Raw genomic sequence first — 14,047 nt, forward strand, 5'->3', positions numbered from 1 at the left:
GTGTAGGACTTGCTGCTCAGATCTTCAAAATTCTTAACCAAAATGAAAACCTTCTGCAGGAGAGCTGGGAGCAACTGTACTCTAACTGTGGCTTTTAAAATCCTTTAGAATGAAGGAATTTTACAAAATGGCTTTATGTGTGCACACAATCTGTCAAGACAAAATACCATTTTTTTTCTCAAACATATGCTAAAAGTAAAATTTTACTATTTTCTTTCAGAAAAAATACTTAAAATTATGATTTAATCGGTGTCGATTACCTGGGCTTGAAAGTTGCTCTAGGGCTCTGCAGTATTTTAACATTCAGAGTGGTCTGCTGAATGGTATATGGAAACTCTGGGGACTATTTCCATAACTTATTTCTGTAACTATTTCTGTAAGTCTAAGATTATGTCAAATTATAAAATAAAATTTGAGAGATCAGGACATGGTTCGCTCATCTCCACATTTTCCCATCCGTGACTTCTCTCTCTAAAAGTGCTCTTTCCCACTGATGAAAAAAGTCTCTGATCCATTTAGGGTGGGACCACTAAAAATTAAATGAGGTGGGCATTGTATTTTATATCAGCCTAAATGTTTCAGTACTTGACCCTACAAGTTAGCAGAGGGAGAAAGATCCTCATTGTCACTTCCAGATGGGAAAAGTCCTGGCTGCCTCACATGGCCTGGTGTTGGATCTGAAAACCATTGCATCGTCTGGGGACACCAGACAGACAGACATCGACTTCACTGAAGGGCTGCCTTGCTGAGGAAAACACAGTTTCATCACGCTTGGTTCTACAGTGCATGATGAGTGGATTCCATCATCACTCATAGAGGTTTTAATTTGGGAATTTTTGCACGTATTTAGCTAACTCATGCAGACATAGGATTAGATTTGCTTTTCATATGTAGTCACCTTTGAGTTATCTATAGTTACTCAACTCTTGCAATATGTTTTCATCCTCTTATTATGTGACAATAAATGTATTTTGGGTTAATACATTATTCTGACTGGTAAAACTATTGCACATAATAGTTTTCAATGTACAAGTATTATTGGATTATGAATGATTATAATTTAATAAACTACACTCATGAAAAAAAATCAAGTATTTCTATTCAAGCATTAAGATTTCCTTCATAGCCTTGAAGGACCTAAAACTTTATTATAGGTGTGCGTAAGGATCAATTAAAAAGAGAAATCTAGTAAGTGGCATCTCGGGAAAAGAAGCTTTTCTTGGATTTGAATATGAGCAAAATTGGTGAAACGGCACTAGTAGAGGGACCTGAGAGAGCATCTGGCCTAATCCCCATGTTTTGGGATTTTCAGAAGTTTCAAATGGCTGTTACTTAATTTGGGGTTGTGGTGGGGTAACCTCTGACAATCTGGTAAAGCTATAGATGCTCTACCTATAAACTGTATTCTTACACACTTTAGATATAATTTGAAGGGTTGTGCAGAACCCATGGAGTCTTTTTTTCTCCATTTTTGTAAAGTAAAAACAAAAGACAAGCACCACCAAAATCTGCAAATGTGTTTATGACTGTTAGAATAAGCAAAGGAAAAATAAAGATACACACCAAGTTTTTATCTTTAGTTACATCTGGAGTTTTGAACTGGGGTGAGTTGAGGGATAAAAGAAACAATTTTTTTGAGACTTGAGACTTTTGGTGTTGCTTAAATTATCAGCACTAGGATGTACTGCTTTTGAAACACAAAATCCTGAAATGAATGAGAAAGGCAGGGAGAGGAAGAAGGAGAGGGAGAGGGAGAGGGAGGGGAAGAGGAAGAGGGGGAGGGGAGGGGGAGAGGGAGGGAAGGGGAGGGAGAGGGGGAGGGACAGAGAAGTCAAGACAGTGCCTGGGACATTGCTGAGGGAGGGAATGAATAAATACAGGAGTAGGTAATTGAATGCTACCTCTCCTCAGGTCCATAAATTATAAATGGAAAATGGTAAGGACTGAATATTCAATTCAGTTTACAAATCTAGGGCCCATCCTGCTTCCCAAACAGGTGGCTAGCTAAGCAATTTACATTTGAACTTTCATTTCCCAGTGTTTCCTGAGTTCATTCACTTTACCTTCTCTGCATTAGAATAAACCAAGTAGCCACCATTTCATGCATAAATTAAGTCCAACTTTACTACTTGCTTTCAGAGACTTACAGCAGAGGTGTTTGGTGAAGGTGAAATATGCTCAACACCTATCTTGGTGTCATTTCTCTAATTCTGCTGATGTAGTCTGACCTAGGTTAAGTTTGGACATCCTGAGGAAGTTAAAGATACCGGTGGAAAGTGGCCAAGCCATCATTTCTAATCAAGACAGCTGCAGACAGATTTTATCTTTCTGTTTTCACTTCTTTGCAATATGTGGTTTTATATCTTGCCAACAATTCAAGGGAGTGAGGCAGTTCCTAAGCTTTCTGTATGACAATCTTTGTGAGATCAGCCTCTGGTGAATATTAATGGCTTTGAAAAGATAGCATCTGGAAGAGATAATCCTAGCACCGGTTGAAGCATGTACATCACTCATTGTTCTTTGCCTTAAATTGCAGTTACAGAAAAAAAAAATGATCAGAAAACAGTATATTATGATTTCTAAAAGTTATTAAATGTACTTAAAAATTTTAAAGATGTGTTTTGAAAATTAGTTTTCTGTGTCTTGAATCTATAGATAGAAAAAGATAAGGGTATATAACTCTTGGGACTTGATAAGGTCAGGAAAAAAGTACTGTTCAAAGAAGCAGTATACATCATCATCCCAATAAAATTAAATAAGCATGCATTTATGGGGGTGTAAAGTACAGCATAGGGAATCCTATATAATAAAGAGGTAATATGCAAATTAACCCTCACACCCTCACAAGATGGCTGCCTACAACCAGGCTGGCAGGGTGGTTAGAGAGGAACAACCAAATGACTAAACAAGCAGGCTGTGTAGGGCAACCAGGCCAGCAGGGGGGCCGTGAGGGGCAACCAGGCTGGCAGATGGAGGCAGTTGGGGGCAACCAGGCCAGGAGGGGGTGCAGTTGGGGGCAACCAGGCCAGCAGGAGGGGCAGTTGGGGGCAACCAGGCTGGCAGATGGGGGCAGTAAGAGGCAACCAGGCCAGTGCGTGGTGGCAGTTAGGGGTGACCAGGCCAGTAGGTAGGGTGCAGTTGGGGGTGACCAGGCCAGCAGGGGGGCAATTAGGCTGGCAGAGGGGGCAGTCAGGGGTGACTAGGCTGGTGGGGGGCAGTTGAGGGCGACCAGGCCAGGAGGGGGGAGCGGTAAGGAGTGACCAGGCTGGCAGGGTGGGGGCAGTTAGGAGCAACCAGGCCAGCAGGGAGGGTGCAGTTAGGGGTGACCAGGCAGGCAGGCAAGTGAGCGATTAGGAGCCTGCAGTCCAGGGTTGTGAGAGGGATCTCTGACTGCTGGTTTAGGCCCGATCCCTGGGATCAGGCCTAAATTGGCAGTCAGACATCCCCCAAGGGGTCCCGGATTGGAGAGGGTACAGGCTGGGCTGAGGGGACTCCCCTCCCATGCACAAATTTCATGCACCAGGCCTCGAGTCCTATATAATAAAAGCATAATATGCAAATTGACCGAAAGGTGGAAAGGCAGGCCAGTGGGGGGCGGGGCCAGTGAGCAGACAGTGCCAAGCCAGCCAAGGTGCATGCCAGCGGGCAAAGGGAGGGGACAGAGATGGGGGGGCAGCAGTAGTGACCAGTGGTGGTGGAGGGGCGATGGGGGGGGGGGATCCCCTAATCGGCCCGCCCAGCCACCAGGCCTCTAGTATAGGCAATAATATCCTAATAACTATGTATGGTGTCAGATAGGTATGAAGTTTTCGGGATGATCACTAATATGCCTGAAACTAACACTGTATTTCAATTGTGATTGAAAAAGAAAAAATGATTAAAAAAATTAAATCGGCCCTAACCGGTTTGGCTCAGTGGATAGAGCATCAGCCTGTGGACTCAAGGGTCCCAGGTTCAATTCCAGTCAAGGGCATGTACCTTGGTTGTGGGCACATCCCCAGTAGGGAGTGTGCAGGAGGCAGCTGATCGATGCTTCTCTCTCATCGATGTTTCTCTCTATCCCTCTCCCTTCTTCTCTGTAAAAAATTAAATCGGCATGAACTGTAAAACTACTGCAGGGTGTAGGTTTGGGCTACGTTCTGCATAGAGAACAAAAAGACCAATGCATGGAAACTCAGGATGGCCGGATGCCATTCTCTCCAATAAACATTCCTGGTGCTGATTCTGTCAGGCACTCACCCTGCCTGTGACTTGGGGTCACTCATTTTACTACTTTGGGCTTTAGTTTCCTTGTCTGGAAATTGGGCATAAAACCTGCCCTGCTGACTTTACATCATAGTTGGGACAATTGAGTGTAAAAAAATGAACCACTAAGCATTACAAGTCTTCCAGTTATTATTATTGCAAGTAAATACAATAATTTAACCTGTTCTGTAGATATCTTTGGTCCCCATACATGAGGCAGGATAGTAACTCTTTTAAAAAATTATCATCTAGCTTGCTTGGCTCAGTGGTTGAACATTGACCTATGAACCAGAAGGTCATGGTTCAATTATGGGTCAGGGCACATGCCATGCCCAGGTTGTAGACTCGATCCCCTATAGAGGGTGTGCAGGATGCAGCCAATCAAAGATTCTCTCTCATTATTGATGCACAAATTAGGTTCCTCCCACTTGCTATAGATAGGGCCCCAGGGTTATAACTATGCATCAATAGCAGCCATCATGCTTTTGCCCATAGCACTAGAACTCTAGATAGGCCTTGCTACATCTCCCAGGCCTGTGTCCATCTCATTCTGAAGGCACTTGTATTTCAGCTCTGAGAGATATGCCTGTAATCCTTGCAATAAATGTCTTGTCTACCACCTCCAATTTAGTGTTTATTTGCTCAAATGATTTCAAGTTACTTTGTCAGAGAAAAATCCTATTTAAAGTCATTGGGGGCAGATTTAGTTCTAGAATTTGGAATTTTTCAGAAATAAGAATGGTAATATGGAACATATACTGCCTATTACATAATACCCCCAGCAGCACAGTGACAGTATCTTCGAAATGAATAGATTAATATCTTTGTAGCGAAACATAAAAATGGTCATACCAAGTTAAATCACGTCAGAAGAAAACATGTATGGTTTTCAGACCGTTCCTGGACTCCAGAATGGCTGGTGATAGATTGAGAACCATATTTATAACCCGAAGCCCAATACAGTGGGCTTTACCAACCTGGACATGGTCAGCATGGGGTGGGAGACAGTATTCAGTGTGTCCATCAGAAAGCCTGCAGCCGTTTCACCAGCCCTCTCCTCACTTCATTTCTCTTTTCCTAGAAACCCTGTCCGCAAGGTATTTTCAAACTTAATGCATTTCAAGCATACATTTTCCCATCTGCTCATCAATCAAACCTCAGAGAGCTTGAAATGTAGACCAGAAAAGGCATAGAATAAGTAAGGAAGACTGACTGCAAGCTGACCTGTCCACTGTGCTGATTCATTGAGCAGAAGGAGGGTCTGCTCCTCTCTGAAAAGAAAAGAAAAAAAATAGTGCATCTCAAAGGACTGTGTGTTAAGCCTTTAAATATAAGGTCTTATGTCCCTCTCTCAGTAAATTTTAGGGGGTAGGTGCTATTATTATCCCCATTTTATCTGAAGACATTGAGACTCGATATGATTAAGTAACTTGCCACTAATTGGCAAGATTGGAATTCTAACTAGACTGGGTTTATACCAGAGCCCACATTTCATCTGTTTAACTTGGTGTCAGTAAAGTCATCTACATTGAGTGGTACTCAAACCCAATAGTCTCCATTACAAGCATCTTCAGGGAGGAAACACGGGCCATATGTTGTGTTGTTGTTGGCATTTTCGTTTTGTTTGTCAGGGACAGGGCAGGAAGGTGTGTGTGTTGAGAGGTGGGAGGAGTCTTGGGGAGAAATGCAGTTTTTCAAGCCCTTCTCAGTGCACCAGGCAGGTGACCAGGCTGCTGTGAAGCGAATCTCTCATTTGGGCACATAATTCCATTCCTGCGGGGACTTGTGAAGCTGCCTTGGGAATGTCGATGCTATGCCTGTCACGGAGCTCCAGGTCATGTCTAGGCAGCAGCTGCCGCTTCTTCAAAAGAAGTCCCAGCTCAGCCGAATGCTGATCTCAAGATAAGACATGCCACGTCCCCCTCCCAACACAGATGTCCAAGGGAAAATGAACTGCCCCGGGTTCCCCAGGACTCAGCTTCCCGACTTGTTCTACTTCCTTTGCCTGGACAGGGAGGCCTGGCTTCAGGCAGAATCGACTCCCCTTCCCCATGAATGCGTTGGAAGAAAACTCAAGAGTTCATTAGAAGCACAGAGAATGGGATGGGCAAAGACGCTTGATTTTTCTTGCAGAACCCCATGCTTGTGTAGGCAAGATGGAATTTGCAAACATGTACAGATTATCCTAGGTGCCAACTTCAGCAGAGGGCATCCAAGTTGGCCCCAAGCAAAGGCAGAGTGGGTGCTACATGCTCCCCTAAAAGCAGATCCTGGCACTCCTGGGCAGGGTGTGCAGGAAGCCGCCAAGGCCTGACTTCACACCCATCTGCCGTGGAGCTCGGGGCCCTGATGCAGCCCTAACACAGTGCTGCTTCCATTTCCCCAGCCTGGATCCAGTGCTCAGCCTCCTTGGTACAACCCACAGAGTTTATGTTCTGCAAAAGGAGAAATTTCAATGACTGAGGTGGCACCCATGTTCAAGCATCCCAAAAGAGCATCTGGTTACCTCCTAGGGAAAAGGAAGTGCCAGTAAGAGCAAACCACTTCACCTGCCAGACAATTCCCGCGTGGCCGACATCAAACATTCCTTCAGAGTAAGCAGTCTGAAAGAACTGTCTGCACAGACAGGCACAGTCTTTTTATAGCCTGCTGCCCGTCTGCCCAGTTACTCAAATGGTGCCTTAATGTCAGTGCAGGTGTTCATGTCTGTGTGAGAAGTAGGTGTGTAAAAGCCACGACTAAAATCTTGTATTTCCTAGATAATTTGAAAGGAGATTTCATTCAATTTTTGGCTCTTCTCCCAAAAAAATGCACAGAACAATAAAGATTCTGTTCATATCTTTGCTCTTGTCTCTGATCTAGTTGGAATTTGAGTTTCAATAGTGGGTGGGAGACCTAACTGGTTTGGCTCAGTGGATAGAGCATCGGCCTGTGGACTGAAAGGTCCCAGGTTCGATTCCAGTCAAGGGCATGTACCTTGGTTGTGGGCACATCCCCAGTAGGAGGTGTGCAGGAAGCAGCTGATCGATGTCTCTCTCTCATCGATGTTTCTAACTCTCTATCCCTCTCTCTTCCTCTCTGTAAAAAATCAATAAAATATATTTCAAAAAAAATAGTGGGTGGGAAACGAATGCCATTGGGATTTCAGTGTACCTGTCCAAACTTATTTCCCATCATGCCCCTCAGGAACCCTTACAGAGTTTGCCTTGTCCATTCTTCCATTTCTTTGGCTCAGCCTTTGCTCCCCTCTCTCCTGGGTCAGGCTCTCCAGTAGATTCTCCAACCAAGTCCGCCTGGCCCCACCATGCCTGTTGCAGTGGTTATTATACCTGTGGGCCTGGCTACCTAACCTGAGCCTAGTCCACCATTCCGGCTCCACCAAGTGATGTCTCAACCCACCTCCGTCTCCAGTTTGGTCTAGCTTAAGAGCTCCAAAGTCACACATTAGACATAATCTTTCCTCAAATAACAGCCACTGCACACTGAATGTTTGGTCTATATCATTCTATAGGCTATCCACGCATTTGGCAGCTATTTATTTATTGTGGAGTAAGCACTGGGAAAGGGAAAATGTCCTTGTGATAAAGGAGCTCCTGATCTGCTAGGTCTGTGCTTCCCACACTTTTGACATGTATATGGACCACCAGCAAAAATTAGTGAAATAAAGATTTTGTTCCATGAATCTGATGGATGCAGAATGACCAATAGTATCTCACAGCAGACACCAGCCAGAATCTCGGTTTGGGGCCTGAGATTCTGCATTTAAACAATTTCCCAGGTGATTGTAGGGCAAATCATACTTTGAGTATAAGGTAGTGGGGAAGTTGATGAGCAGGTAGAGACGGTGCCAACGTGGGTACTGCTTACGTGGTCAGTGATATTGCAGATGAGACCCAGAGGATGACTGAGAGTATGGCAAGCCAGCACGGCCATGGCATACTCAGCCCCAGGGTGCCTTATGTGTCCAGCAGCTCAGCCAGGTTCAGTGACCCTGAGGGGTGCAGTGAAGGATTGAGAAAAGACAAAGAAGAGAAGAAAGCTGGGTCTGGGTGGGACGCTGTCCTCTCTGATGGAGAGCCTCTCTGGAGAGCTAGTGACAGTGACACTGACTACAAACTATGTCTTTATTTTATAGCAGTGGTTATGGGGTGGGGCCACAACATTAGTAACAAAGAAACAGAATTTCCGGAGGATGAGGCCCAGAAATCAGGATTTTAAAAAGATTCCCAGGTGATTCTAATGTGCAGTCAAGGTTGAGAACCAATGTCTTATAGCCAGATTCCACAAGGCAAAGTAAGGGCATGGTCAAGATGTTTATAGCATTCTCGTGAGTTTCAATCCTACCCAATTACATGCACCTGATCTCTATCAAGCCCACATCACTCAGGCACATGGGGCCACGTGTTTGGACCATAGGACTAGGTTCAAGCTTGCAACTATAGCCTTTGGCTATAATTGTGCTGGAAGGGCTTTGCCCTCCAAGCTGGGACTTGCACGTGGCCATGAGAGGACTGTGCCCTCTCATTAGTCCAAGTCTTGAACCTGTCCAGACACTGTAGCTGCTCTCCACATGAGAGCTGGCCAGAAATAGCTTGGTAGGTCTGTAAGGGGAAATGAGCGGTGGCAGAGGCAAAAGGTAAAATACAGATGTTGAATTTCTATTCCCTGAAGTCAGAAAGCCTGAACAGAAGGAAGTACTTCATTGATTGATGACTTATTGCCAGGAGAGATGGCAACCCATCAAAGGTGATGGCTTCAGGGTGCATCTAAAATGGCTGAATGGCAAGTGCCGGGGCTCCCAGCTCTGCCAAAGATTCCTATGCCCCAAGGTTGGCACAAAAGCAGCACACTCAAGAGGACCGGGTGGACTGGGACCACGGGCATCTCAGTGGTAACCAGTGTAGATAAAGGACTGGCTGGCACTGAGCCAGGCCCTGGAAGCTCTGTCAAACTCCGAGGAAGGACAGAGAGCCCCAGCAGTGTCGGAGGGGCGTTCCCACCACCTGATGGGAAGGGGACTGTACTCAGATATCAGTTAAAAAATTAAGGAAAATAAACATGACATTCTGCTCACACTCAGGTTTGTGTTCTTGATCCACACACACTTCAGAAGCTTAAGGAATTCAAAATGGTTTAGTCTGCAGATGACATAAGGGGACACTCTGGCCTTGGGTCTGCGCTGTGGATGCCAGGGCGCAGGGGAGAGGCCAAGTGTAACACGTCGAGTGGTTCTCACCAGCCCTAGGCGTACTCTGTCACACTCACTTCAACTAATACGTTTTTAGTTAGCTTTCGGCTCCAGAATAATGTGGTAAGATGAACCTCTTGGAAAGCACAGTTAATTACAGCAGCCAGCACACCAGTGAATCGCATAGCCCCACAGTGAGATGTGTGTTGTTTGGAAGTGGCCTCCTGGGAGGAGATGGTACGTGCAGGATGACCAATAGTATCTCACAGTAGACACACCAGCCAAAACCTGATCGCTGAGGTCATTGGAAAAGAGAATCAGGGGGGAAGCGCTCCTACAACATTCTCATCCCACTCAGAGCAATTTTTCAGAAGATCGGAAAGAGTTAAGAGAAAAATATATCTGAAAATCGTTAAAATAAACAGGGGAAATACTCTTGGAAGCTAGACCGTGATTCGTTTTCTGATTTGCGGTGGCAGGAGCTGGAAGCTGGGCAGAGCACTGGGAGTTAGGGACCTGGAAAGAGGAGTATGCAGATGGAGGCTGCGGCTGATGCCTGGATGGAAAGCTGGAGTCAGCCCACGAGTGGAGGAGGGCTCCCAGTTTCAAGGTTACCATTCATGGTCATGAGGCTGAAGTGTCATAACTATGAGTTTCAGGTTGCCATTCAAGGAATAAGACCATTGCCAGGTAAAAGACAAATGGCATCTCTCACAGTTACTGTGAAACCCGGTACCGGGGAGGAGAGGGGTATGTTGAGGATTAGATCTAAGATCGTGTCTGGAGCAGCAAGATCAGTGCTTGAAGCTCAGGTCTCTGGAGCCCTCTGCTCAGAGCTGCCTGATGGGCCTGCGGGTGTTGATTGCCTTGCAGGAAATTCCCGGTGTGGCTCTTTAAACCACCTGCCTGATGAACCTTCCGGATTTAAGGAGTCATCGCTTCTCCCTCACCAGTTACTTTCACCATCCACAACTGTGGCCAGTCAGAAAGATAAGTATCACATGATCTCAGTCATATGCGGATTATAATGAACAACATAAAGTGATGAATGAAAACAGACCCAGAGACATAGAAACATCAAACAGACTGTCAAACCTCAGAGGGAGGGGGGGGGGGGCGTAGAGGAATCAACCAATGAACTTTTATGCATAACCCACAGACATAGACAATAAGGTGGTGAAGGCCTGGGGAGGAGGTGGGGGACGGAGGTCAATGGGGGAAAAGGGGGACATATGTAATACTTTCAACAATAAAGATGAAAGAAATTACATTCTATAGAAATAAAGAAGATGAAGAAGAAGGAAAGCAGGCTCCTAGGGAAATTATAAGTGACAAACGCTTAGGGAGCAAAGGTTTGCAAACTGTGCTCCTCGAAGCTTTAGGGGTCCACGTTACGAGTGGGGGTGGAACTTGAGCTGTTCGTCCACCACGGCAGCAACACAGATGCAATGTTCCTTATGTTATTTGAGGTTCCATGTCTTTGCTTGAAAGATATACACAGGTTTAAGACCAGTCAAATGATGTGTCTCTGTCAACAGCATCATAGCAGGTATCTTGTAGTGGAAACACTGAAGGGCTGAAGGGCTGAAGCCAAGATGAAAAAAAGCAGAGTGTGTCCAGGTGGAATTCAAAGGAGATGGAAAATTCCTAAGAGGTCATCACGCAACACAAAAAAGCTCATCGGGCCCATGATGGTGCCTACGAAGTGAAGGTTTCTGTGGTATCGTTTTAGAAGTATTTTCTGTGAGAGCAGGCACAACAGCTCCTGGCTCCTGCCACAGCGTTAACCTTCTGACCCCCCCTTCAGAACATTAACCACAGGGATTGTGTCCCACCGTTTGCTAAGCTGCGATCCTGCTTACCAGAAAAACATTTCCCCGTCCAGGATCAGATTTCAGACTCGTAAGCTCCAAGAATTTTGGCCCCTGCTAATTTAGCCATTCCTTAAACAGGTTCCTCCACTTACGAAGGGCTGGGATTTTGTTCATAGCTAGAAAAACGGATTTCTGTGATGTGTGGGAAACTCGACATTCCGTTTAAAGAGAAAAAGTTTCATTTTTTCAAAATAATTTTTTGCCCCACGGAAAGGACATTCTCTCTGTTCCCCAAGGAGGAAATGTGGGGCTGCCGTACGATTAAAAAACAAACAAACACATCCCATGAATCACATCCAAAGAATCAGAAGTTAAACAAACCACATCATTTTCCTCACATGACTGGAGATGTGTGGGTTTCATTTCAGTCGTTAATCTAACCCCCACGCTCCCTGAGATTTAAATGATTTAACAACCACATGTGAGAGGCTATCCAAGGATGAAATGGAGACGGGACGGGGACAGATTCATCTTCTTGGCTGTTTCTTCCCCCATCGTCACAGATTCAGAGGGAGCCCAGCCCCAGAGACAGGAGAGCCTCACGCACTTCTGGAAAGACAAGCTTTCCCTTGGGGAGGAGAGCTGGACCTCCAGGGGCCACAGGCGCTGACTACCCTGGAAGGAGCAGGAGGACTTCTGATGTCAATCTTTCTTACAAACCAGTGAAACCCAGATAACTGTCCCCTCCCCACCCTCATTGGCTGCCCCCTCCTCTTCTCGTCTGTGTTTTGAGTGGTGGAGTCCCGTGACTGGGGAGGTGTGATTTTGAAATGGAAAACTCTTGAGGCAGCCCCAGAGGAAGAAGAAAAAGAACATTCTTTTCCAAAGGACACCAAGCAGCCTTAAATAAAACTATTTGTTCGGAAAAGGTCAGTAAAGCCATGCTTTTCCCATTTAAAACTGTACACAACAGACCAGCATGAGGGATCAACACAGCTCCATGCACCAAGAGACCTGAAACACGCCCAAATTCCCCCAAACTTGCCCCAAACTCCCTTGGGTACAGGGCTGAGGTGTCACACACAGAATTGATGAGCTGAGTTTTCGGGCATCTCAGCGCCAGGCAGCTTAGAGCTGAGCCAAATAAACCTTTCAGGGCTGGAAGAGACGAGCACCAGCCTGGAAAAAAAAGGTAACGTTAGAAACAGTCCAGCATCCAACACAAGAGCAAAACACATCAGGCAGTCAGCTGTCACTTTCAGGAAAGAACCGCCTTGCACAACTGAGAGAGAGAGTTAGAAGCAGCGGTCGCCAACCTTTCGGACTCACGGACCACCAGTGGTCACGGGCCACCGGTTGGCGACCGAGGAATTAGAGGGAGGCAGCCTGTTAGTACGGTGGCCACAGGAAAGAGCAGGGGATCTGAGGTTTTACTTCTAGTCATCTCTATGAGGCTCATTTTGATCACCCAGCCCGATAGGACTCTCCTCCTCCTGCAATTCTGTAAGATTTCTTTCTGCGAACTAAATTTTCTCTCCTGCATAGTAACTCCATCACACAATTATTGCCCTCCGACATGCTATATTAGAATAGTCTGTATACTGAAAAAGCTCATTTACTTTGGTTATCTGGGTAAAGCTTGTATCTTCACTGTGAGATGGCAAGCCAAGGGCAGGGAGCTCTGTGGGCTGCTCCTCCTGTGCCCGGCAGTGACTCCCCCCAGGCCCAGCACATGGCAGTCAGCAGTAGGTCTCGTTTGAACTGCACTGAACCCCAGCCAGGGTCGCATACCCTTACCTGGCACACCCTCAGAGCAGGCACCGTCGTCCCTCAGTATCCACAGAGCATTGGTTCCAGGTCCCCATGCGGATACTAAAATATAAGGATGCTCGAATCCTTTATGTAAAGTGGCACTGTATCTGCATGTAGCCTATGCACGTCGCACTGTAAACTTTAACCTCTAGATTACTTATAATACCCAATTCAATGTAAATGCTATGTAAGTAGTTGTCGTACTGTGTTGTTTAGGAAATAATGACAAGGAAAAAAAGCTTGTATGTGTGTTCAGTACAGACACTACCGTCATAGGCCTAACTACACAATTTCCTGAATCTTTTCCAGTCGTGGTTGGTTGAATTGGAACATAGATACAGAGGGCCAACTGTAGTGCCATTGACAATCCTTTCATTAATAGAGTATTAGCAATTGAGAAGACCCCGAAGTCTTCTAATTTCATCTCCTCCTACCCAAAAACAGTATTGGAAATGCAGCGTTCCCAACCTTCCTGTTTGTTTTGTTAATACTCACTGGAGGGTATATTTTCCATTGATTTTTTCAAGAGAAAGTAGAAGGGAGGGACGGGGGAGGGGAAGAGAGGTGAGACAGAGAGACATCGATGAGAGAGAGACACATTGATTGGCTGCCTCCCGCACATGCCCCAAGCAGGGACAGCGATCGAACCTGCAACCCAGGTATGTGCTCTTGACCAGGAATTGAACCCGTGACGCTTAGGTGCATGGGCCAATGATCTAACCACTGAGCAACTCCCACCAGGGCAGAGTTTCCAACTTTTAAATGAGGGTGGGGTTTGATTCCAAACTGTGCATTACCCAGTGTCCCTGGAGGATCTTCTTCTGCCCTCTCAATTCCATGCCCTCTAGTGCAGGAAAAGGGAGGTCAAAGGAAGGCATCCGGATCGGGGGAAGTAGGAAGAGGAGAGAGAAAGCTGTTCCCAACCTTTGCTAAAAACACAGAACATTTCCCAATGACACTGGACTCACGGTCCACCTGGAAGATGGAG

At 45.8% G+C, this 14,047-nt stretch overlaps 1 protein-coding gene across 11 annotated transcripts in view; it reads right to left on the minus strand.

Moving 5' to 3' along the window:
* Positions 1 to 14,047, minus strand: part of MOB3B (MOB kinase activator 3B) — a 186,444-nt gene that overhangs the window by 90,899 nt on the left and 81,498 nt on the right. For 6 of the 11 annotated variants that reach the window (XM_036331307.1, XM_036331304.1, XM_036331305.1 and 3 more), the window contains one exon: positions 10,655 to 12,426. The exons of the other annotated variants lie outside the window; for them this stretch is intronic. In XM_036331307.1, the coding sequence (XP_036187200.1) occupies positions 12,002 to 12,426 (425 nt within the window). In that variant the 3' untranslated portion in view covers positions 10,655 to 12,001. Of the gene's footprint in view, positions 1 to 10,654; positions 12,427 to 14,047 lie in introns of those variants that run through there. 11 annotated transcript variants of the gene reach the window in all.

This window comes from Myotis myotis, unplaced genomic scaffold (genome assembly GCF_014108235.1).
Source record: "Myotis myotis isolate mMyoMyo1 unplaced genomic scaffold, mMyoMyo1.p scaffold_m19_p_12, whole genome shotgun sequence".
Taxonomy (NCBI): Eukaryota; Metazoa; Chordata; class Mammalia; order Chiroptera; family Vespertilionidae; genus Myotis; species Myotis myotis.